We start from the raw sequence: 27,404 nt of genomic DNA on the forward strand, positions 1-27,404 counted from the left end.
TATGCCAAGACGTCCGCTGTCCACTGGTCAGTATACCTTTAGTCATCGCGTCACGTTCAGATGAATGTTATTCTTAAACGCAATGGTGAACTTAAATGAATTATTAACCAGTTTATAATGAAGAATTAAGCTACCTGCCCAATTTTTTTCAGATTTTTGTGTTGGCTAGAAATATCCCATTCTCATTACTTTTTGAACACCTCTCGTACTCTTCGCTCGACAGCATTGCCAATTTGTAAGCACTAATACCACAGAATAAAATAAGTACTACGTACAGAAGTTTTACTTTGCGAAGGTATTTAAAAAAATGTATGCTCAATGTCATTAACAATATGGCGTAATTTAGCCTGTCTCAAGAGTCAAGCACTATTTTATTGATAAACGTCAGTGATCGGCACTGCGCCGAAGCTATAGGGCTGACTTCGGTAAAATGATGTGACGTGAGGTGCCAAACTGCGGAAAATGGCGGAGGAAATACATGATTTAGCATGAATTATCATGAATAATATTAACTACTTATTTACCTCTCAGTGTCTTGAGGCAACTTAAAAAAGTATATTCTGTGTTTTTATTATTATTTAGGCAGTTAAATACTGCACATTATTTAGTACACCATTTTCTTGTTTTCTTCCATCATACACAAGAATACGCGTGCGTGAGTCAATGTTCGTTCGTATGTGAGGCCTTTAGGCCTAAGATGCGCGCCGTGATAACTTTTATCGACGTCAATTTGTATGGGCAAAATCGATAAAATGACGTGATAACCGCCTATCACGGCGCGCATCTTAGGTCTACTTGTCGAATAGTATCCTGTAGGTGGGCCATCGTGCGTGTTTTGTTTTCGATGTAAACTCGCGGAGATGAACCGGCCTGCTAATACTCAAGCCTTAATATCATGGTGTTTATTAACAGATAGCGGCTGCGAAGGCGGCGACGCGGGCGACTGCGGCTCGTGCGGCTCCGGCGGCTCGGGCGGCTGGTGGGACGACGGCTCGCGCGCCGCACACGCCGCCGCCGCGCGCGCAGAGACCGCGCTGTGCTACCGCTGTGAGTACAGAGACCGCGCTGTGCTACCGCTGTGAGTACAGAGACCGCGCTGTGCTACCGCTGTGAGTACAGAGACCGCGCTGTGCTACCGCTGTGAGTACAGAGACCGCGCTGTGCTACCGCTGTGAGTACAGAGACCGCGCTGTGCTACCGCTGTGAGTACAGAGACCGCGCTGTGCTACCGCTGTGAGTACAGAGACCGCGCTGTGCTACCGCTGTGAGTACAGAGACCGCGCTGTGCTACCGCTGTGAGTACAGAGACCGCGCTGTGCTACCGCTGTGAGTACAGAGACCGCGCTGTGCTACCGCTGTGAGTACAGAGACCGCGCTGTGCTACCGCTGTGAGTACAGAGACCGCGCTGTGCTACCGCTGTGAGTACAGAGACCGCGCTGTGCTACCGCTGTGAGTACAGAGACCGCGCTGTGCTACCGCTGTGAGTACAGAGACCGCGCTGTGCTACCGCTGTGAGTACAGAGACCGCGCTGTGCTACCGCTGTGAGTACAGAGACCGCGCTGTGCTACCGCTGTGAGTACAGAGACCGCGCTGTGCTACCGCTGTGAGTACAGAGACCGCGCTGTGCTACCGCTGTGAGTACAGAGACCGCGCTGTGCTACCGCTGTGAGTACAGAGACCGCGCTGTGCTACCGCTGTGAGTACAGAGACCGCGCTGTGCTACCGCTGTGAGTACAGAGACCGCGCTGTGCTACCGCTGTGAGTACAGAGACCGCGCTGTGCTACCGCTGTGAGTACAGAGACCGCGCTGTGCTACCGCTGTGAGTACAGAGACCGCGCTGTGCTACCGCTGTGAGTACAGAGACCGCGCTGTGCTACCGCTGTGAGTACAGAGACCGCGCTGTGCTACCGCTGTGAGTACAGAGACCGCGCTGTGCTACCGCTGTGAGTACAGAGACCGCGCTGTGCTACCGCTGTGAGTACAGAGACCGCGCTGTGCTACCGCTGTGAGTACAGAGACCGCGCTGTGCTACCGCTGTGAGTACAGAGACCGCGCTGTGCTACCGCTGTGAGTACACACTGCACGGAGCGGACCCAGCACATGTCACCATCAACATCATTTCAGCCACAGGACGTCCACTGCTGAACATAGACCTCCCACAATGATTTCCACATCGCACGGTTGATCGTCGGTCTACCTTGTGGGACCGAAGACATCATAAAAGTAGCAGAAAGGCGCTGGACGCAGGCCGCTACCAACCAGGCAACATGGAAAGCATTGGGGGAGGCCTATGTTCTGCAGTGGACGTCATATATGGCTAAGATGATAATGATGACGATGACGGTTGGTATCGGCCTGATTCCAGCACCTTCCCGCTACCTTTATCAGGTCGTCAGTCCACCTTGTGGGTGGACGTCCCACGCTGCGTTTTCCAGTACGTGGCCTCCACCAGTCCTGCGTACTATGTGCCCTGCCCATTGCCACTACAGCTTGATAATCCGTTGGGCTACAAAAACACCACTATGTCGGTCCGAGTACAAGAGCAAATCATGACGGCGATACCTCTGCAGCGAGGCGTGAGACAGAGAGAAATTATGTCTCCGAAACTGTTCACAGCGGAATGGAAAGGATACACACATGTATCAGGTCAATAGATCTCGCACACAGTCAGTGCCAGAAGTATGGGAGCGGCGCGCACTTAAAACTTTCCTTGTGGCTCCCATACCTTTGTCCTACTGGACAAAAGCCTCCTTCAAGTTTCGTCATCGTCTTAACTAAACTGGGAATGCATAATCAGAATTCAAGTTGAGTTCTTGAAAATACAGGTTTAATAAACTTCTAATACAATAGTAAGACACGGGTCTTAACGTGACGTTTATTAATACATACATAATACCGTGAGTACATAATGTAACTCATTAACCGCTTGAGTCCCAGACGGCATTCATTAATGTCATAACAATTGATTATCTATTGTGTCTAGATTCGCGGGCCTTGAAGGATTAATAAACGTCGCGTTAAGACTTACTATTGTAGTTGAAATTGAACGCGAAAGTTTAAAATCTTATAAACTTCTAATTTCCAGGTGCTGAATGCGGCATAGCAGTGGAACAGTACAGCGACGAAGAGCTGGGCCTGTGCGTGATAGCGCTCGCTACATTCGTGCATAGAGAACCCGCCGCCGCCGCTGCTGTTCTGCCCGCGCTGTTACACGCTGTCAGCAGGTACAGTGCAATAGCTGGAATGTAATGTAATTTACGCTCATATGCACGGTGTTGTGTAACAGATGCATTGCACAGGACGAGCACAGTGTAGTGTATCAGCACAGGACGAAAAGCACAGTGTAGTTATAGCACAGCACAAGAACTGGGTCACTGCGTGATAGCGCTCGCTACATTCGTGCATAGAGAACCCGCCGCCGCCGCTGCTGTTCTGCCCGCGTTGTTACATGCTGTCAGCAGGTTTGTTCTTTATTTATTTCAAAACTTACCCAGGTTAGCACCATCTTACATTAACTATAACAAAAGTTAAGTCTGTGAAACTCTATACAAAAATACACCGGTTCTAGTTATAGGTATGGTTAAATTTAAGGCAATGTAAGTTTGCACATAATATTTTTATTGTGCCTTAGTTGCAAAGAAATTATAGAATTACAGATATTATCTTTCTCTGCCAGTCTACCTTTGGTGCATGTAGTAACAGTAGGCAGCGTCTGTTCTGTTCATAGGGTAGTATGTTCATTTCTGTTGTGTGTTCAATTTGACAATTTGGCGTGCAACCTGCACACGCATAGCTGTTCATAGGTTGGCTTAAACTGTGCATAAGCATAATATGCAGGACTTAAAAATGAAAGCGTTCTGTTCTATCGGTCACACGTAACAAATCATTTGTGCAAAAATGAACCATATCTCTTCACCCACAGGGTGGTGCAGCTAGGCAACTACGTAGCCCATCCCTCATTCTGAACTCTCCTGATTCTGAATCGCTCATTCCAATCTGAACCTTAATTCTTCACCCACAGGGTGGTCCAGCTAGGCAACTACTCGTGGCAGGCCGAGACGAACACGCGTCTCCCGGGCAGCGCGGTATTCGTTGCACACCAGTTCTTGCGCTGTGTGCTTCATCAGCTGGCGCCTAATAACGTCTTCCTGCAGATCTTCCTTCAGAGGACCCCTGGTAAGTACTAGAATAAGCTTTATGTATGAACCTTCCATGAAACATGTTTGTGTTAGTGCCCAATAGATGTCACTGTATTTTGAGACGCGTAAAGCTGTACCGCGGTGTCCAGATTTTTTTCCCCGGCTTTATATACCTGGAGGATTTTGACACCATTGTGAACCATTGACAACCTGTGTCAAGAATTAAATTGTCACCTACATATTGACGTCTTATTTATACCTAGATAAGAGTCCCTTAAGTGCGCCGAGAGTATCCGTGGTTTATTCACTTTATTTGGATAAGAGAGTTCAAAATTACCATTGAGTTTTGGACCTTCGTTCGTTTCAGCCGAAAGAAGTCCACTGCTGGACAAAGACCTCCCCCAAGGATTTCCACAAAGACCGGTCCTTCGCGACCTTCGGTGACCTTCACCAGATCGTCGGTCCACCTAGTGGGAGGCCTGCCCACGCTACGTCTTCCGGCTCGTGGTCGCCACTCAAGAACTTTCTTGCCCCAGCGGCCGTCAGCTCTACGAGCTATGTGCCCCGCCCACTGCCACTTGATTGACTTTGGACCTTAACATAAGGGAATAGGGTTCCAAATAATGTGGTTACTATGTTACCAGGTGCTCTGGTGAAAACACAGAATAGCTTCTAAAATGACTCATAGGCGGATATTCCGAGATCAGCAAGTAAGATATATGTTTGTATTTGAACTGACAGAGAATGCCTTAAGGCATTAAGTTCGCCTTTTGTACTGCAATTCTTTTATTTTGTGTGTAATAAAATTATGACTACGTATGAAAAATCCTGGCTCCGTGAATATTACGTAGCGATTTACTTAACCGATTTAGTCCCAGACGGCACCCATTGACTTTGTATTGTTCCAGAAAAACAACGCCTGATGTTCTTCAAGAGCATCGCGCAAGCGTTCGTGGACTTCAACGAGTTGTACCCGTGCGGGCCTTTACAGCTCGTGGTCGAACATCTGAACTCCAAGAAGACCCTGCCTATTGACGTAAGCGTAGATCGAATAATACTTTTTAAAGTACTGAAAAGTCATCATGAGATGATCATCTTCCTGATGAGCCTCACAAAGAGATTTTCCAATATTTTTTGTATAGAAATAACCAACTGTAAATGATGTCACTTGTTCGTCTGGTCACACGCAGAATGTGCACTTGCCAAAATGAGCACTTCGCAAAATGCGCACTTTTCCAGATTAAGATCATTCAAATAAACTCTTCAGCCTTTACATTTGTATAGAAAAGTGCGCATTTTACGAACTGTACCTTCTTAGTCAGACCTTTGTTCGCCTACCGAAAAGCGGTGTCGTTAATTTCTTGATTTTTGTTAGATAATAGACTACTTGAAAAACTACACCATGATTGAGTATGAAAATTGCCATGCATATGCTGAGTGGGGTCCCATTGCGATGGACATCGCTGTGCGACAGGGTGGCACTGCTCAGTTTTACTTTCACTTTCATTGTATGTTTTATGTCACCTATGTCTTATTTACTTTTTTCTATTATTTACATCTTTTGTCTTCTGTGATGTCCATGGCAATAAATGTTTCTTTCTTTCTTTCAAAATTAGAAATGAATGTTTATTTTTACATGCTTGTCCTCAGCAAATAACAATAATAGCAGGCAACATAGCGATGTACCTCGAATGTCTCGCGCCCGAAGCGCTAGGGCCGCCCAGCGCGTGCGCACCTTTACTGCAGCAACTCGACGCGCTTCTGCGAAGCACCGCGCTGCAGTTACAGCAGCTGGATGACGTGCTGCCACTGCTGCGTTGTGCCATCGCCATTCTTAAGCTGCCCGCCGCTGCTATGCACAAGGTACACTACTCCCTTTAGTAGTAAAATGACAGTTTAACTTTCCCCCGGGACAAACTTGATCTTCATTGGTTGGGTTTTTTATGGCGGTCAAGCTGTAGATCCTGGCTACACAGGAGTTGCAGTGGTGGGAACGAGAGGTGGAAATAGTCCCGTCCCTTCATTAGTAGTGTCACACTCCGCTCAAGTACCCTTAGACGAAAGGACATTAAGCTACGTCATCAAGAAGAAGTAAAGCAAAAGATGTCTCGCGCCCGAAGCGCTAGTTCCTCCCAGCGCGTGCGCACCTTTACTGCAGCAACTCGACGCGCTTTTACGCAGCACCGCGCTGCAGTTACAGCAATTAGATGACGTGCTGCCGTTACTGCGTTGTGCCATCGCTATCCTTAAGCTACCCGCCGCTGCCATGCACAAGGTACACTCCTCTATAGTAGTGTCACACCCCTCAATTACCCCTAGACTTCCCCAGTCGACGAAGCACATGATGTCGTGCCCTGCGTGCCCAAACAACAGCACGCAGGAAGATTTAATGAAGGCTACTGACAACGCCCTCTCGTGGCGGAGTTTTGGGCTGACACTGTGTAGGTTTGTTGTCGACACGACAAGATAAGATTAAGCTATGTCATCAAGAAGAAGTAGAGCAAAAGATGTCTCGCGCCCGAAGCGCTAGGGCCGCCCAGCGCGTGCGCACCTTTACTGCAGCAACTCGACGCGCTTTTACGCAGCACCGCGTTGCAGTTACAGCAGCTGGATGACGTGCTGCCGCTGCTGCGTTGTGCCATCGCTATTCTTAAGCTACCCGCTGCTGCCATGCACAAGGTACATACCCTTCCGTAGTAGTGTCACACCCCTCAAGTAACCCTAGACTTCCCCAGTCGACGAAGCACATGATGTCGTGCCCTGCGTGCCCAAACAACTGCACGCTTTAATGAAGGCTACTGACAACACCCTCTTGTGGCGGAGTTTTGGGCTGACACTGTGTAGGTTTGTTGTCGACACGACATGATAAGATTAAGCTATGTCATCAAGAAGAAGTAGAGCAAAAGACACTCCGCTCAATTACCCCTAGACGACATCAATTTAAGCTACGTTATCAGGAAGAACTAGAGCAAAAGGTGTGACAACTAGACATGCTTCTGCGCAGCACCGCGCTGCAGTTACAGCAATTAGATGACGTGCTGCCGCTACTGCGTTGCGCCATCGCCATTCTTAAGCTACCCGCCGCAGCTATGCACAAGGTACTTATATCCCTCGGTAGTACTACTAAGCTGCTACTAAGCGGCACACTTCGTCCAAGTACCCCTAGACGACAGCACATTCCGCTTGGAGCAAACTTGTAGTGCAAGTGAGGTTTTGTTCCCCAGTTGACGAAGCACATGATGTCGTGCCCTGCGTGCCTAAACAACTACACGCAGGAAGATTTAATTATGGCTACTGACAACGCCCTCTTGTGGCGGAGTTTTGGGCTGACACTGTGTAGGTTTGTTGTCGATACGACAAGATAATATTAAGCTATGTCATCAAGAAGAAGTAGAGCAAAAGATGCCTCGCGCCCGAAGCGCTAGGGCCGCCCAGCGCGTGCGCACCTTTACTGCAACAATTGGACGCGCTTCTACGCAGCACTGCGCTGCAGTTACAGCAGCTGGATGACGTGCTGCCGCTACTGCGGTGTGCCATCGCCATCCTTAAGCTGCCTGCCGCTGCTATGCACAAGGTACACTCCGCTCAAATACCCTTAGACGTCAGCACATTAAGCTATGTTATCAGGAAGAACTAGAGCAAACGGTGTGACAACTAGACGCGCTTCTGCGCCGCCGCAGCCTTGCACAAGGTACACTTCTCTCGGTAGTAGTGTCACACTTCGCTCAAATATTCCTAGATGACAGCACATTAAGCTACGTCATCAAGAAGAAGTAGAGCAAAAGGTGTGACAACTAGACGCGCTTCTGCGCAGCACCGCGCTGTAGTTACTGTTCTGTGCCATCGCCATTCTTAAGCTACCGGTCGCAGCTATACACAAACACTACCTCAAGTACCTCTAGACGACAGGACATTAAGCTACGTCATCAAGAAGAAGTAGAGCAAAAGGTGTGACAACTAGATGTGCTCCTGCGCAGCACCGCGCTGCAGTTACAGCAATTAGATGACGTGCTGCCGCTACTGCGTTGCGCCATCGCTATCCTTAAGCTACCCGCCGCAGCTATGCACAAGGTATTCGGGACTATTCCCACCACTCGTTCCCACCGCTGCCACTCCTGTGTAGCCAGGATCTACAACTTGACAACTAACAAAAACCCAACCAATTACGGTAAAATTTGCACAATGCACAAGGTATGTATATATGTTACGGTCAAAGTGATAAATGTGAAAATTATGAATAATCGCCGGTTATTATGAATAATTACCGCATGATTTGGTAAATGTGATTAATATGAGGTCATTTATGTGTCTATAAAACTAAATAGGCGGCTTAGGGGCAGCCCAAGGGCCACCCCCGCCGCACCTTAACCTATTTTTCACTTTAAATCAAAACATTATGTTATAAGCATCATGGAAAAGTAATATTATGCAAGAATCATTCCAAACTCATTATGCCAAATTATATTAATATATGATATCAACCGTAACATATACACTAATGTACAGTGACGGCAAATCAAGAAATGCCATGCTGTGTCTTATTATGTGGTTAGATTATGTGCTACTTTGCAACAAAAAATATAGTACTCTGATGCCGTCGCTGTACTTCGTAAACAGACGCTAAACAAATATAAGAAATTGCCAGCTATTATTGTAGGTTATTTTTTTATTAATAACTAGATGACTATTCTGCTATGGCTTTTGCAATTCGTAATTGCCATGTTCTATGTGTATTTGAGGTGCTTTTAGCTTCGTAATAACAATCTACTGACTTCGAAGAATCGCTGGAAAAAAATCGAACTTAATCTTATAGCGATTAATGTGCCCAAAATAATAACTGTTCGATTATGCATTAACTATAACATCTTCACTTTTCCCAACAGAGCATCCTCGAGCCAATATCAAAGATAATCAGCTACGGCATCCAAAACTTCGTGGTCAAGCTTTCCGTCATCTCGGAATTGTCTGTGGTCTGCGTGCGCGCCTTCAGCCGCGACAGAGACAAGCTGCTCGTGTGTAGAGTGCTTGTCTATGAACTGGTTCAGGCGTTGAGGACTAAAACCACTGTGCCTGATGATAACCTGTTTATATTGATACAGTACGTGCTGCAAGGTAAGTGGACTGTAGTGGATTGATTATTTTGATTTTGTAATTAATTTGTTCTTCCTGTATTGTTAATTTTTTATATTACTTAGTGTTATAAAACTTTTTAAAGTGAAACACATTGACCTAAAGAAAAATAAGATTAGGATCTTATTTAGGTCCTAGCTAGTGTCAGAAAACGATTAAAAATATTTTTAAAAGATTTTTAAAAAATTCAAAAGCTGTAATTTACGACTCATCTTTTAAACTGACGGCATCGTTTGTATATTTTATGAGCTTATAATGTCTCTATAGGGCCCCTCGCCTACGGCGAGTTTTTGTAGCGATGCAGTAGCGATTCTGTCGCGCGTCCGCATTGAACAACAACCAAACTTTTATCCGAGAACAACTCCTGGTATAACTGGCACATTGACAGTTTCAGTATGGGAAATATGTCAAAATGTTGAATAACTGACGATTTATTATGAGATTAATATTTACTCTTGTTTGGTCGAATCCACCCTAAGGCCCGCCATACATGGACAGCTCGAGCAGTTAGTCAGTGATCAACACACACGGACCGCTCTTACAGTCAAGAGTCAACAGCTTGAAGCTGCCAGTGATAACTGTTCGAGCAGTTGGTATTAACTGTTCAACAAATCACAATCGCGCGCGCCGTGGAACGAAGTGGGTGGAGGTAACTGCGCGAGAGCTGTTGACAGCTCGAGCAGTCAGTGTATGGCTGGCGACTGCTTGACCGCACGATGAAAATTCACCGTGCTGTCGACCGCCCGAATCAGTTGCAACTGCTCGAGCGGTTCGTGTATGTGTGTCCATAGAACTCTGCAGTTCACTGTGCAGTCGCAGCTTGAAGCTGTCGACCCTGACTGCTTCAAGCGGTCCGTGTATTGCCGGCCTACGGAACGTTATACAATAGCATTAGTCTGAACTGTACTTTTTCCTACAGGACACGGCTGCACCCTCCTTCTACCTCCTCAGTTAAACACAGGCGATCTATTAACGGCGGGCCCCAGTGGGGCCGAGGCGCGCGAGCTCGGCGGCGGCGCCGTGGACTGCATGCGGCCGCACCTCGCCGACATGCTGGAGCTGCTGCAGGACCCGCACCTGCTCAACAAGATCAAGGTCGCTCGCTGTCCCCTGCCTGGCTGTCGCTGTCCCCTGCCTGTCACTGTCCCCTGTCTAGCGCGAGCTCGGCGGCGGCGCCGTGGACTGCATGCGGCCGCACCTCGCCGACATGCTCGAGCTGCTGCAGGACCCGCACCTGCTCAACAAGATCAAGGTCCCCTTCTGGCTTTTACTGTCCTCTATCTGCCTTTGACTGTCCTCTATCTGTCTTTTACTGTCCCCTTTCTGTCTTTTACTGTCCTCTATCTGCCTTTGACTGTCCTCTATCTGCCTTTGACTGTCCTCTATCTGCCTTTGACTGTCCTCTATCTGTCTTTTACTGACTCCATTCTGTCGTTTACTGTCCCCTATCCGTCTTTTACTGTCCCCCTATTTGTCTTTTACTGTCCCCTTTCTGTCTTGTACTGTCCCCTTTCTGTTTGTTACTGTCCCCTTTCTGGCTGTTGCTGTCCCTTGCCTGGCTATCACTGTCCCTCGCCGACATGCTGGAGCTGCTGCAGGACCCGCACCTGCTCAACAAGATCAAGGTCCCCTTCTGCCTTTGACTATCCTCTATCTGTCTTTTACTGACTCCATTCTGTCGTTTACTGTCCCCTATTTGTCTTTTACTGTCCTCTATCTGTCTTTTACTGTCCCCTTTCTGTTTGTTACTGTCCCCTGTCCGTCTTTTACTGTCCCCTATCTGTCTTTAATTGTTCCCTGTCTGACTGTCACTGTCCCCTGTCTATCTGTCACTGTCCCCTGTCTATCTGTCACTGTCCCCTGTATGGCTGTCACTGTCCCCTGCCTGGCTGTCGCTGTCCCCTGCCTGGCTGTCGCTGTCCCCTGCCTGGCTGTCGCTGTCCCCTGCCTGGCTGTCGCTGTCCCCTGCCTGTCACTGTCCCCTGTCTGGCTGTCACTGTCCCCTGTCTATCTGATACCACACTGTTACTGTCCTCTATCTGCATATCATCGTCCCAGAGGATTCACATAACATGAAAACCGTCTCTTTGAGCGTAAAGGATGAACGTCCCCCACTATCAGGTTTGTCTTACAGGTAATTTAGTCTCAACTATAGCAGAATGACATCTAATTCACCGAAGATAAATGGAGGATTTCGGCTACACTCCCCTGTTGGGGAGGTCTAATGTTGTGAAATGTGAAAATGTTTTATTTCTTGCGTTATCATATTTCTCTCTGATTTGATGAGTGCTGCTGACAACGCCACTCTTGTGGCGGAGTTTTGGACTGACACTGTGTAGGTTTGTTGTCGACACGAAAAGACGAAGAAGAATATTTCTCTCTTAGTTGCCTCTTACAAAATTCCCTAAAAGAGTAGAATCGGTCTAAGTTAACTCTGTTAGCCACGCTACTACATACACTTGTCTTTGTCCGTCTTCATGTCACGTCATAAACACCAACGCTACGAGATATGACGTTCTAATCTCGACTTTAAATTAACAAAATTTAAAGTTCACATTAATAAATCCGATGTTTCCAACAGGGTTCAGTCTCGAAATCAATCGTCAACCGCAACCTGATCTGCTTAAACGAAGACACCTTGGGCTCCATCGTCAAAGGTGGCATCGCGCAGTATGTGGCCATGGAGTTGGCTTTGGAACACGGGAGAGGGAGGCAAGACCGGCCGGCTCATAGGCACATGCCGTGGCTCACCGCTTCGATTCCCGGGTGAGTCGACGTTTAAATCGTTCGGAATCTTGTATTTGATCTATTGTTACTGAACTCTAAAAGACGTCTAGCTATGCCAATATTACATTAATTACGGTTACGGTTGTATAGATTCCTCAAGAATTTGTAGCCTTTTTTGTTGTTCACCTTTGAAATTAGGGCTCTTAACTATGCATATAATTGGATTTCATGTCTTTGCAGGGTATTTTTAATATTTTTATGTCATCTTATCTCCATTTGACAGCTTGTTTCATTAATATAGATGACCCACGCTGAACTGTCCCACCAAACTCAATGACAGGGGGGCGCTACCATCGTTCAACTATATGGTTTCCAACATGGCAAAAATCGGAACCAGCGATCCGGTATTGACGGTGGCGCCCCACTGTCAATGTCATGCATAGGACAGTTCAGTATTTTGGAACTATAGATCGACAACCTGAAAGAAGAACGGTCACGCCCCATACAAAAAAAACCCAGACCCGACAGAAACGAGACATACCTCAGTTTTTTTGTCACGTCTTAATTAGTTAAATTATATATTTTTTATATTCTAAATCTATGTATAACACCAAATTATTACCCTTTGTTTTTGTTCAGGCGTTATACAAAAACTAATTCAAAATGCCTATTTATCACCAAAATTGGTAAATGTATGTACCTAAATGTATATTACAGCTGCTATGGAATGTATCTAGGTGACCTGGAGATACAGCCGGATTATACAGGGTGGTTATACATATGGAACGATAAGTGATCTCACTCGATTATTTCTAAACTATACAAGATATCGAAAAACTATTTACTGATTCTGAAAGTGCTTCACGAGCTCTTTCAAATGGTACCAATAATAGGTTACCGATTATGGAAACTGGTAACATTGAATTTTTGGATTTTGTAACTTCTCGTTTCCACCCTGTATAATCCGGCTGTATCTCCAGGTCACCTTGATACGTTCCATAGCAGCTATTTAGGTACATACATTTACCAATTTTGGTGATAAATAGGCATTTAGTATTAGTTTTTGTATGACGCCTGAACAAAAACAAAGGGTAATAATTTGGTGTTATACATAGATTTCGAATATAAAAAATATATAATTTAACTAATTAAAACATGACAAAAAAACTGAGGTATGTATCGTTTCTGTCGGGCCTGGGTCACAGATGACCGTTCTTCTTTGGTTTTTGTACAGTCGGATCGTCGTCGTAGAATGTTTGAAATATCCAATTAGATTTCATTCTGTCAATTTCATTCAATCTGAATGACATCTGATTGGTTGTTCAAAACATTTCTCTGCTCCGCTCCGCCTTTGTGGAAACCAGGCCTACTGCTGCACTTCATTCACATAAGATGCTACAGGATTTAGTTAGCTGTACCAGGCCTGTTCATCTCCGCGAGTTTACATCGAAACAAAACAAGCACGATGGCACCCTACAGGATTACTATTCGACAAGGCCTCACATACGAGCGAGCATTGACTCACGCACGCGTATTCTTGTGTATGATGGAAAAAAATAAAGAAAATGGATTATTCATGATAATTCATGCTTAATCACGTATTTCCTCCGCCATTTTCCGCAGTTTGGCACTTCACGTCACACATCATTTTACCGAAGTCAGCCCCATGGCTTCGGCGCAGTACCGATCACTGACGTTTGTCAATAAAATGGTGCTTGACTCTTGAGACAAGCTAAATTACACCATATTGTTAAGGACATTGAGCATACATTTTTTTAAATGCCTTCGCGGAGTAAATCTTCTGTATGTAGTACTTATTATTATTCTGTGGCTGTACGTACAATTTAAGTCTAAAAATGCACATCTGTTGCACAGGTAATCTAAACTTGCCCGTCCCTTGCACAGGTCCCGCGAACTATGCGAGTGCGTGGGACGCGCGCGACTAGTGTCGTGGCTAGTGATGGGCGCGCTGTGCAACGCGCGGGGCTCGCTGCCGCTGCACCAGCCCGTCCCGCAGGACGCGTCGTGCCACATCACCGACCACATCCAGGTGGGGACACTTGTACCCTAGCACAGGTCCCGTGAACTATGAGACGTGACTAGTGTCGTGGCTACTGATGGGCGCGCTGTGCAACGCGCGGGGCTCGCTGCCGCTGCACCAGCCCGTCCCGCAGGACGCGTCGTGCCACATCACCGACCACATCCAGGTGGGGACACTTGTACCCTAGCACAGGTCCCGTGAACTATGAGACGTGACTAGTGTCGTGGCTACTGATGGGCGCGCTGTGCAACGCGCGGGGCTCGCTGCCGCTGCACCAGCCCGTCCCGCAGGACGCGTCGTGCCACATCACCGACCACATCCAGGTGGGGACACTTGTACCCTAGCACAGGTCCCGTGAACTATGAGACGTGACTAGTGTCGTGGCTACTGATGGGCGCGCTGTGCAACGCGCGGGGCTCGCTGCCGCTGCACCAGCCCGTCCCGCAGGACGCGTCGTGCCACATCACCGACCACATCCAGGTGGGGACACTTGTACCCTAGCACAGGTCCCGTGAACTATGAGACGTGACTAGTGTCGTGGCTACTGATGGGCGCGCTGTGCAACGCGCGGGGCTCGCTGCCGCTGCACCAGCCCGTCCCGCAGGACGCGTCGTGCCACATCACCGACCACATCCAGGTGGGGACACTTGTACCCTAGCACAGGTCCCGTGAACTATGAGACGTGACTAGTGTCGTGGCTACTGATGGGCGCGCTGTGCAACGCGCGGGGCTCGCTGCCGCTGCACCAGCCCGTCCCGCAGGACGCGTCGTGCCACATCACCGACCACATCCAGGTGGGGACACTTGTACCCTAGCACAGGTCCCGTGAACTATGAGACGTGACTAGTGTCGTGGCTACTGATGGGCGCGCTGTGCAACGCGCGGGGCTCGCTGCCGCTGCACCAGCCCGTCCCGCAGGACGCGTCGTGCCACATCACCGACCACATCCAGGTGGGGACACTTGTACCCTAGCACAGGTCCCGTGAACTATGAGACGTGACTAGTGTCGTGGCTACTGATGGGCGCGCTGTGCAACGCGCGGGGCTCGCTGCCGCTGCACCAGCCCGTCCCGCAGGACGCGTCGTGCCACATCACCGACCACATCCAGGTGGGGACACTTGTACCCTAGCACAGGTCCCGTGAACTATGAGACGTGACTAGTGTCGTGGCTACTGATGGGCGCGCTGTGCAACGCGCGGGGCTCGCTGCCGCTGCACCAGCCCGTCCCGCAGGACGCGTCGTGCCACATCACCGACCACATCCAGGTGGGGACACTTGTACCCTAGCACAGGTCCCGTGAACTATGAGACGTGACTAGTGTCGTGGCTACTGATGGGCGCGCTGTGCAACGCGCGGGGCTCGCTGCCGCTGCACCAGCCCGTCCCGCAGGACGCGTCGTGCCACATCACCGACCACATCCAGGTGGGGACACTTGTACCCTAGCACAGGTCCCGTGAACTATGAGACGTGACTAGTGTCGTGGCTACTGATGGGCGCGCTGTGCAACGCGCGGGGCTCGCTGCCGCTGCACCAGCCCGTCCCGCAGGACGCGTCGTGCCACATCACCGACCACATCCAGGTGGGGACACTTGTACCCTAGCACAGGTCCCGTGAACTATGAGACGTGACTAGTGTCGTGGCTAGCGATGGGCGCGCTGTGCAACGCGCGGGGCTCGCTGCCGCTGCACCAGCCCGTCCCGCAGGACGCGTCGTGCCACATCACCGACCACATCCAGGTGGGGACACTTGTACCCTAGCACAGGTCCCGCTGTGCGAGTGTGTGTTAGCATTCGTCATCATTTCAGCCACAGGATGTCCACTGCTGAACATAGGCCTCTGAACTAGCCTATTCCGCTGGGTATGCCTCGTGCCACATCACCGACAACATCCAGGTATGCACAGGGCCCGTGAGTTGTGCAACGCGCAAGGTACCGTGCCGCTGCAGTATTGCGTGCTATAAGATGTATATTTGACCATCATTATGTTACCTGTTTCTGGCAAATAAATAAATTTGAATTTGGGTGCTGTAAGATACTTCGTGACATACTGACCACATACAGGTGAGCTGGGACACTTGCACATTAACACTGATGATATTATGAGCTGTGCAACGCGCAAGGATCTCTGTCGCTGCACCATCTCGTGCCGTAAAATACTTCGTGATATCACTGATCTCATACAGGTGGGCTGAAGACACTTGCACACTAGCACAGGTCCCATGAGCTGTGCTACGCGTGAAGTTTCCTGTTGGTATACCATCCCATATCGTCAGATACTTCGTGACACATCACCGATCACATACAGGTGTGCACAAGTTCCGCACTAGCCCATGTCACAAAATGTTTCGTGACATCACTGACCACATACAGGTGGGCTGAGGGCACCCTAGCACAGGTCCCTAGCTGTGCGGTGCAGTAATACTTCAAAAAGAGCTGAGAGTGAGGTAATGACAGGTCTCCCCCAGAGATTTCAACAACGAACGGTCTTACACTTCTTTTACAGACCTGATTTTTAAAATGGGAGTTTTGACAGCTTCACCCACTTAAAGTTTGCCAATTGCAATCTCGCTAGCGAACTGAAGGACGTCATTTCCAAGTCCCACGTTTACTGATTCCAAATCTATTGTTTACAGACGATAATGGCATCATACGTGGAACAATCCAAACCGACAGCGCAGCGCATGAACGCTTTATTCCACGCGTTCATCCTCTGCCAACTGTGGACGCTATACCTTGAAGAGTTGGCCAATAGCAGCACTCCTAGTAGCGAGCCGCACAATACTACTGTATGCATCTTACTGGAGTTCTGGTGCAAGCTCGTGCCAAGTATTCTGCAGGTCACCGTCACGTCCAAGCTGGTGAGTATAAGAAAATATTGTCACGTTTGTTCCCAGCTCTAAAACTCGTGGGTACGGGACTATTCTTACATCTGCAAGTCCTGTGTACGTTACTGTTCCTATTTTCTCGTTTCCACCTTTTCAACTCCTGTGTACGGGACTATTTCCAACTCCCGTTTCCGCTTCTGCAACTCCTGTGTACGGGACTATTCGCACCTCTCGTTCTGACCTCTGCAACTTGTGTACGGGACTATTCCCATCTCTGCCACTCCTGTGTACGGGACTATTCTCACCTCTCGTTCCCACTTCTGGAACTCTTGTTTACGAGACTATATCTACCTCTTTTTTACTTCTGCAACTCCTGTGTTCAAGACTATTCCCACCTCTAATTTCCACCTCTAGAACTCCTATGTATCCAGGGTCTACAGCTTGCCCGCATAAATGTGAAATCTAATTTATAATTTAAGTATGCGAGTGCGCTAATATCTATTTTTTATTGTCTATTTTTGCAGCTCGCGGAAACTGTCAATCTACATTTCCTGAGCATCTTGGAGTCTCTACTGGAGTGCAACTCGACGGTCTTGAACAAACTACTACCGCTGTGGACGCCTATACTGCACTCTCCTTTATTCAATGTAAGTCAATAAATAATAGTATTTTATTTATCTATCCAAAATTACCAGTGTTTTATTTATTTGTTTTTATTTATTTATTTAATGAGCAACATAATAAGCTTACAGAAAACCCAAAGCACTTACATGTTTAGTCACCACATCGATTACAATAAAATTATAAGTCAAAAAATAACACAAATTATTAAATTTTTATGTTATTTGATCGAGTATAAATAATTGGGGTTAGATTTACAGATTACATCGCTTCGCTTGTATGATTTCTGTTTGTCGCAGAATGATTTTATTTCGCCTCGATTTCTGGGAAAACTGGCATAAAACTATTATATACTAGCTTTCCGCCCGCGGCTTCGCCCGCGTGGAATTTTGTCTGTCACAGAAAAACTTTATCGCGCGCGTCCCTGTTTCAAAAACCGGGATAAAAACTATCCTATGTTCTTTCCCGGGACTCAAACTATCTCTATGCCAAATTTCATCAAAATCGGTTGCGAGGTTTAAGCGGGAAAGCGTAACAGACAGACAGACAGACAGACAGACAGACAGACAGACAGACAGACAGACAGACAGACAGAGTTACTTTCGCATTTATAATATTAGTTGGGATTTGTCCCTGGTTCTCGAACCAAATATCTTAAGCACATCGTAATCCGTAAGTGATTTGGTGATGTAAAATACCTTAATCAAGTTGTTTTTCTAACATTCCAGATGCCACGCCACGTCGCCCAGCGTCTAGACGTTTGCCGCGAAGTAAAACCTGAAGCGGTGCGGACTTACAGCTCTGTTGCATCCTCTACCACCGTCGCCTGCAGCGGCGGCGTCACCAGCGGGCCGGCGGCGCGCGCGCATAGGAGACTGCACCGATTGTTAGCCAAGATGGCGCAGTTAGAATTACAGCCACATACCTTCTACTTGATATAAATATGAAGATAAAGATACATAAAGATTTGTGACTATGACGGCGAGTGTCACGCGACGTAATGCTACCAATACTTCACGTGACATATGACAGATGTCATGACACGCGACTACGTAGGCCACTATTATAGATTAACTACACTGACCGTTCCACTCGTGACATTGGTGCCATCGTCAATACCGGATCGCTGGTTCCGATTTTGGAAAACACTGAAATGTCATTCGCAGGAGGGCGCTGCCATCAATGCCGGGTTACTAATTCCGATCTTACATACCTTCTACTTGATATAAACACGACGACGAGAGTCACCCGCTATTTAATGCTACCAATACTTCACGTTACATGTTTAAGTCTGTGAGTCAACCTGGACATGAGCTCCCCTGGCTTACTTGGAATTTTTTAAATAGACTTCGGACGCAGGTCGGCCGTAGTAAAAACAATCTGTTCAGGTGTGGATTCTTGGATGGCTCAAACTTAAGAGTGCAGGTGCAGTTTAGTTAGTCGAAGAAGCACATGATGTCGTGCCTTGCGTGCCCAAACAACTGCACGCAGGAAGATTTAATGAAGGCTACTGACAACGCCCTCTTGTGGCGGAGTTTTGAGCTGACACTGTGTAGGTTTGTTGTCGACACGAGAAGAAGATATGACGGTTGTCATGACACGCGACAACTATCAGGTCAAATTTAGAAGCGGTGCGGACTTACAGCTCCGTAGCATCCTCTACCACCGTCGCTTGCAGCGGGCCGGCGGCGCGCGCGCATAGGAGACTGCACCGATTGTTGGCCAAGATGGCGCAGTTAGAGTTGCAACCGCATACCTTCTACTTGATATAAACATGAAGATAATGTTCACCCATTGGCCTAGGTGAGCGACGGAACGCGACATAAAGCCACGCGACGCTACGCGAGGTAATGCGACCAATACTTCACGTGACGTGTGACAGATGTCATGACGCGGCTACATAGGTAACGCCAAAGAAACTTTTTTTTTATTCACATAGGACAACGGGCTTTTGTAGGTCTTTATCTTAGGCCATTGTTAACTATCAGATCAAATACAAAACCTACAGCTCCGTAGCATCCTCTACCACCGTCGCCTGCAGCGGCGGCGTCACCAGCGGGCCGATTACAATAGTTCGATATCGGTCGCAGTGATACTAGCTGGGCTAAGATGTGCGTCATGATAAAATCTTATCAATGATTTAAGACGACAAACGTATGGGTTTATCACATAAAATCGATAAAATAACGCGATAAAAACTTATCGCACCGCTCATCTTAGGTATATAAAAGACTCCATTGAACTAGAATACTCTGGTAGCGTCGTCTACCACCGTCGCCTGCAGCGGCGGCGTCACCAGCTGGCCGGCGGCGCGCGCGCATAGGAGAATGCACCGATTGTTAGCCAAGATGGCGCAGTTAGAGTTGCAGCCACATACTTTCTACTTGATATAAACATGTTGGCGAGAGTATTGCAGTATAAGTTTGTCCCGGAGGAAAGTCAGTGTACCTGCAAAAAAATATTAAAAGAACATAAAAAAAGTGAAATTAAGGATCGACTTCCGCACTCCTGGCCTACGTAGATAGTAAGCGCTGTTGAAAGTTTGTTTGGAGAATCAATTATTTCTCAAATACATTCGTTTCATAATAAGAGCCTAAAAATCAACGCTAATAAATAAGGCAGTGAATTTGAAAATTATAAATAACTTGAAAAAATCTAACTGCAAGGCGGGAATTGAACCCACGACCTTCCGCTTGCCTGGCGACTGCTCTTCCAACTGAGATTGAATTTGAGATGCGACTCAACGCTAAAAATTAAAATAACTAAGGCAGTGAATGTATTGAAACAGGTACAATAAGATCTCAATTTGTGCCAAGTGAAAATGTTTAAGTCCTCCAAAGTTCTCTTAAAATGAATTAAAACTAATTATGTAACACAACGATTTAGAAAGCTGTTAATTCTATGCAGTAATTAATAAATGTGATTGTAAACCAAAATTTGTTGATGTTAGGTTTATGAAAGTTTTGGAATAAAATCTTTTTGAAGACGCGTTTGAGTTTTATTTTATTTTGCATGTAAATATTCCTTCTCCAATTCCATATTCCATATCCAAGGGTAGATGACAGGGGATCGAGTCTTTTCGCTGAAATACATATATAGTTTTTTCTGGAGAAGTTATAAATGTTTTGTCTATGAACCATCATTTATCAGTTTTGTTTTGAACGTGTCACTGAAATGACATTTGTCATGTAATTTTTTACGATTCCACACTTTTCTAGAATGTGGCTTCACTTTGATTTTTTTCTCTTTCTTAAGTCTTTCCAACTACATCCTGCCTCCTCCCACACCTATTTGTGATGTCAAAACTGCACACGTGACATTGGCAAAATCGTGGTTCCCAAATCCATAGTCGGCCTAAAAAAAGAAGTAGTTATGTGGGTAGTTACAGAATAATTATAAAGTCTATGGCGGTTAAGTGACGCGTAGTGTTCGGGAGTTTTGTTTAATTTCTAAAATTCGTGTTAAACCGAATATGAGTGTGAAATAATGGTGGATTATTAACTATTAAGTGTTCGTGAACGTGCATGAGTGTAGTCAAGTGAAACAAAACAGTATAATGTGACTTTAAAAACTCTCAAGAAGTCCGCGTGAGGTGTCAGCAGTAAAGGGTCTAAGCTTCTTTGAAACTCACGGTAAGATTATTTGCTTTTAATCATGAATGATGATGATGATCATCATCATTTCGACGTCCACTGCTGAACATAGGCCTCCCCCAATGTTTTCCATGTTGATTGATTGGTAGCGGCCTGCGTCCAGCGCTTCCCTGTTACCTTTTTTCCTGTTTTTAAATAACTTGAAATAATGGAACTGCCTAAGGCTCCCGCGTCCTTTCGCTTGCCGGCTAGCGACTCTAATCGCTAAGAAATGTCAAGATGAATTGTGTTTAAAATTTTAAACCTTTAATTTGTTTTAAGTATTTTATTATTTAATAAGTATCTATCTACTATAAAAAGTTGGAACTTTAGAAAAAACACTATGTTAGCGCAATTTTCGCAATATGTCGCAAGCCTTTACATTATTTTTGCTGATCATCATGAAAGCTCATCCACGCACGTCATTATTTACTATGTAAGTGTGTCTTAAACCTGACACTACCGATTTTCTATGCTTATTAAATGTTTCAAATCAACTGATTACCAGAAATTATTTATACGACATTGCATCGTCGCATAGCGAACATGACATGACCTATGGAGAAAAAGTTGCATTGGGTTAATACAATAGTATGGCACAATCGATTCCTTATTAGGTAGGTACAAAGATGATTCGGTAAACAACAGCTTTTTTGTTTTCTTTTGTAATAGATGATGTAAAAAATAAATAAAAATTATAATTTCCATAATGTTGTACCTTCTAAATCTAAGTCTAGCCACAGACTACCCTACATTTTTTTTCGGCCGATAAGTAGTTGGGTCGGGCAGTTAATCAGTATGGACAATTGGACATGTTTAAAAGTGCGCACATTGGTATCGGCCGATTATTCATACAAATTAGAATCGGGCCCAACTATCGGCCGACTAAAAGTTTCTAGTCTGCGGGGTGACTAACACCCGTATTCACAAACGATGCTTGCTTATGTGAAGCAGCAAATCGAACGCACAGCGTTGAATAGAGCTCTGTGATTGGTTCGTTTGTGACCCTGTGCGTTCACGCGCACTGTGTGACTAATGTTTGTGAGTAATGAGTAATGTTTGTGATTGCGGGCGTAAGATAGCAGTTTCTTTCAAAAATCACGTGGTTGTTTTATATCTTCACTGAAAAGTTCTGTTTTGGACTGTGAAGTAAGAATTTACACTATTTGTTCCAACAGATAGATCCTATTTGAGCTCAGAACCCAATTCGAGACTCTTAACCCGAGAAAGTTCACTTTTACTCACTGGACCATCAAAATTTGATTCATATTGTGTTTTTGAATAGTTACGATGCGTAAGGTACAATCAACAACATATTTGTTACAAATTCGTCTCTATCACGATTGCAATAAGGTGCCACAGTGTTAATCTTAACGTGCCGTTTGTTCATTATTTTACACATCACAAAACTAATGTGCTACATAAAATGTTAGTGTTCGTCTATCAAGAATATTGACAGACATAACACTGAATTTCTATTACACGCGCCATTAACCAACACTCAATAAAAGTATGATTACCAAAGACAATACGATATGGTACTCTCTAGCCCTTTCTACAGACCATCGACAATTTGACTCAGGAAGACCTTTGTTCTGCCTTATGCAATCAATGGCAGACAGATATTACACGCCTGTCATCGGATTACATAAGTAATCGTAATCAATATCGATTGATAAATGTATTTAATTGCTCCACTGTTCTGCCTACATCGTTTTCTGGTGAGAAAATACAGTAGGCTCGATTATAGAACAGGATTGACACAATCAAAGTTCGACTGGACCAAATAAATCATGAGGTTCTCATGTTTTGTAAGTTAATTAACAAAAAAAGTGTTTAATTTCGAGCGTTCCTACTTAATGATTAATGATCTGTCATAATACCAGTTTAGAAGTGTTAGACACCAAACTTTTCCAGAAAATTATGACCTAAGTTTGTCCACTTTTTCCTTCGTTGTTTTTGGAGCTTAAACATAATTCTTTTACTCTACATTTTTTGTATGTGACTGAGAATGCGCATAAAACTTAGACTGATTTCAGTTTTCTTAAAAAGTAGGTCTATTAACTAAAGATTAGGTATAGTTATTGAATTGCGTCGTTCAAGCTAGCCCGGTTGGTCAAAAGCAAATTTTTCACCGTGCCTACTGCATCTTACTGTAGTACCATTTGTCTGCGCGTCCGCATCAACAGTTCAGTATAGCACTAATTACTTTCGTGAACTGTGACCCCCGGCTGTGTTATAATTGTCAGAATTGTCATGCGGTATCCATCATCTTTCTATGTGGGCTGGCTAGGTCATTTCACGTTTTGTACATGGATGATTTAATTGTTTAACACAATGGAGAGCTTTGATAGCGATCATTAGAGCTGTTTGTGTTTGGATCAGTAAATTGAAATGGTATTAGAGATATTTTGTAAACTTTTTTTGTGATGAAATGTGTAAGATTTAGGTTTCTCTCAAAGCGGAGCGGAGAGGAGATGTGTTTGAATAACCGATTAGATTTCGTTAAGTACATCACCTCTCTCGGCTTCGGATCGGAAATATGGTAAACCTCTTCTCTCCGCTATGGTGGAAACTGGGCCTTGTAGATTGACATTGGGATGGATTTATTAACGCTTAAAAAGTTCGCTTAAAGATCTCGAAAAGGCATAATCGCAGTGCGGCTTTTGATATGCAAGATATTTGATATAATTACCTAATCCGTCTTACCTCATATCCCTTAATTGATAACATGTAGGTAGGAAGGTGGTACCTTAAATTTTTCAAACCCTTTCGAAATAACAGTGCAAATTGTAGGCAAGAGCTGCCTATAGCTTATCAATCAACATCAGACATCCAACGTAATTGGAGATGGTATCAAGGAGTTCTCGGATCACTTCACGCGTCATCAAAATGGATCTTGACAAACAGTCTGTCATCAGTAAATAGTCGTAGTATGTTGGTACAGTCTAAAACTAGTTGCATTACTCACCTATTATTATACTTTGCTACCAACTATTACATTACTCACCTATTATTAGTAGGTAAGTCAAGGTGTAAAAAAATGAGAACGATGTAAAGCTAAAAAGCGATACCTACTCAAGTCACTTAAAAGTAGATTAAAGCCTCTGATTGATCTAAATATTGAAATTCTTCGTAGTAACTAAGTTACTAATAAAACATAAGGACAACTGCTCATCAAGCTTAACATAGTGGCATAGAATAGGTATAAAATAGTTGTAACACGTAATTGTGCAACATTTGCCTACCTATACATACTTAGATACCTGAAAGAAATGCTAAGTAGCTACTGGTCGATCACAAAACCTATTTGATATTGGGGTCGATGCCTTACCGTGCTCATATTTATTACTGCATATTACCAAAATAATACAAACAGAAAAACGTACACAAAGCTGTAGGATTCATTGTGAGATTTCTTGTGATTATAGATAATAAAGTTTCTATTCATTATACTCGTAGTATTCATGGTCCATGAAAATCTATGTTTTGCAACAATAAAACTACACATATTGACAATAAATTATCAAATATTCCAGGACTAACCTGGGGTCGCACGTTACTAAAACAATACCAAAGTTTAATAGGTAAACTATAACTGAAAACAATGCATACATTTTAAGTCGACCATAATGGACAAACTAGGTACGCAGAATTTATACAATTATTACTTCCTAACGAATAAAAAATAATAACTAATAATGTTATATCAAAAAATCGTGCTCATTAAATTAAACACCCAGCGAGATTTGAACCCGCAACTGCTTTGTAATCCCGTAAGTAAGTGATCCAAAACGTGGTTTTCTGACTTTATAGAAACCTATGAATTCCCTTTAAAGTTAAGAATACTTAACTATTAATTTTAAAGCAAAATTTAACGGTAGAATATAACTTAGTTTTCAGCTTTCAGCAGGTGGCATATCTTTTGGTAGCATTTAGTTATAAGTGTTTTTGAGAAGGTATACCTATGTTGGATGTAATTACTTAATTGCTTCATTTACTTACGCATGAGGTAGTTACCTATACAAGTATTGCAACTACCAGTGTAACGTGCCGTGTAGAGTATTCTGTACCAACTTCGATTATGTGTAAACGTTGACATCGTGGGAAAGCCTCGTTTCTCATCTCAACACCGCTTCTCGATCAAATATCTCGCAAAATACTAATTTTATACAATAACCACTTATCCTAGATAAGTATTTTAGTCTCTATTATTAAAACATAGAGTTCAGTTTCTAATGGAAACGGATAGTTTAAAAGTGCACACAAAATTAGTCAATTCAAATGATTTTGTTGTGTAATCATCAATCAGAGCCATTGATGATTTGAGTATAATGTGATTATTACACTATAACACTACTACTTTGGTGCCATTGTGGGCTTGTATGGACAAATTGATGTGAGGTGAATGAAGTAAAGTTCTTTCGTCTTTGTTGAATTTTGTCTAATTACAACGATTATTGCAGGTTCTATTTCGTTTTGACCATTCCTTCCACTTGACACCACCAAAGCGACACCACCGGTGGTCATATGGAATCTTTAGTACATTGGAAGCTACTTTTTTACTACTTAGTGTGTTTTATAAGTTAGTAACATTTAGGTACTGTTTTATTTGTTTATAAGTTATTAGACAATTACATTTTATATCTTTTACTAGCGACCCGCCCCGACTTTGCACGGGTGCTAAGTATATATGTCACCGTAAAATTGTGAATTCCGTCGGATTATAATCTGACGTAGTTAAATTACAATCTAACCTAACCTAACCCACTGTTAGTTTACAATCTAACGCGTTATATTATAAACTGACAGAGTTCACAATTTCACGTTGACATATACATTATAAACCTTCCTCTGAATCACTCTATCTGATAAAGAAAACCGCATCAAAATCTGTTACGTAGTTTTAAAAAGATTTAAGCATACATAGGGACAGCACAGACAGGAAAACGACTTTATTTTATACTATGACTTAGGGAGAATAAAGTTATAACTTCACTAAAGTTATAACAAAAATTAAGTAAAAAAGTAGCGTCCATGGGAACAACGGACCTTGTCCATCATTGGCAAAGTTATTTCAACAGAAATAAATTATGTATAAAATTTGACAATTCCCATACTTTTCGCCACCTTTCCTAACTCAAATAATTGCTACCTATGTTATACCTGATACTTGCATCACGATCATTTAGCGACACTTCGCGGTCCCTTGAGAACCGCTTAACCTTTTCACCTCGTAGGTACATCAATTAAAAGCAATTAACCATTTGACATCGTAGGTAAAGGGTTGCATTTCGTAAGCCATTATTAAGTAGCAAAAGAACCGATTAACATCACGTACGTTCGTATGTAAGTAACCCTTAGTACATGGCAAACTAAACTGTCCACTAGAATGTATGGAAATTAGATACAAAACCATCACGTCTTTGCGCTCTAGTGGTATAGAGTGAGACTCTTTCGACTCAATGGTTCTGAATTCAATTCTCAGGTGGGACACATTATAGCCCAAACTGGTTTGCCTCCAATTTGAGGCTTCCGGCGACTGGGACCGCAATTAACTAGGACCGCGGTCCCAGTCGCCGGATCCATAAAAAATTAATAATTTTCTTCCGGCGACTGGGACCACTCATAGATAACTTAAAAGAAAATATTATTCAATCCAAAATCGGTACAGTGTGCTTACCATGAGTTTACGTTAGGTGTGCTCGCTAGCGACTGCGTAAAAAAATGACATTTAAATGTATGACATATTGTGCAGCGCCCCAGCGGCTACTTTCAAGAAATAAAATCTTCATAGAGTATTTTGACGTTCTCGCTAGCGAGCACACCTAACGTAAACTCATGGTAAGCACACTGTACTAAAATCCATGAGTGGTCCCAGTCGCCGGAAGAAAATTGTTTAATATTTACGCATCCGGCGACTGGGACCGCGGTCCCAGTTAATTGCGGTCCCAGTTGACGGAATCCTCGCAATTTAAGGAATGTGTTGTGACATTTGTTAGTGAAAAATCTGGATTACTTACATTTAAATATAATACCCATGCTGTATATTTTTATAAAGTTAGACATTCTTAACTGGCACTCACTAACAAACGTTATTTTTCTTGATATCTTCGTTTGTACATAATTAGTTGCTAACATAATTTCGCAAGCGTTTACAAAATATTTTCTAAAAAAGGTGTCATTCTAGTGACACTAAAATGCAATACAGTGATAAAAACTGTTAAATTAAAATTATATTGCTAATTATAATAAATACCAGTAAGTACATAGTTCACACACTCAGA

General features: G+C 44.5%; 1 protein-coding gene across 1 annotated transcript; it reads left to right on the plus strand.

Annotated features, from left to right (window-relative positions):
* Position 1: 1 nt before the first annotated feature.
* Positions 2-18,562, plus strand: LOC135081853 (protein unc-79 homolog). The gene is made up of 19 exons (XM_063976635.1): positions 2-26; positions 913-1,047; positions 3,089-3,227; positions 4,025-4,179; positions 5,051-5,178; positions 5,793-6,005; positions 6,472-6,587; positions 8,120-8,213; positions 9,026-9,254; positions 10,192-10,367; positions 10,429-10,524; positions 10,838-10,897; positions 11,854-12,038; positions 13,905-14,049; positions 14,574-14,577; positions 15,673-15,776; positions 16,673-16,897; positions 17,389-17,511; positions 18,214-18,562. The coding sequence occupies exons 1-19, from the start codon at positions 2-4 to the stop codon at positions 18,424-18,426; spliced, it is 2,565 nt and encodes an 854-aa protein (XP_063832705.1). The 3' UTR covers positions 18,427-18,562.
* Positions 18,563-27,404: the final 8,842 nt, after the last annotated feature.

Source organism: Ostrinia nubilalis, chromosome 20, assembly GCF_963855985.1.
Source record: "Ostrinia nubilalis chromosome 20, ilOstNubi1.1, whole genome shotgun sequence".
Classification (NCBI taxonomy): Eukaryota; Metazoa; Arthropoda; class Insecta; order Lepidoptera; family Crambidae; genus Ostrinia; species Ostrinia nubilalis.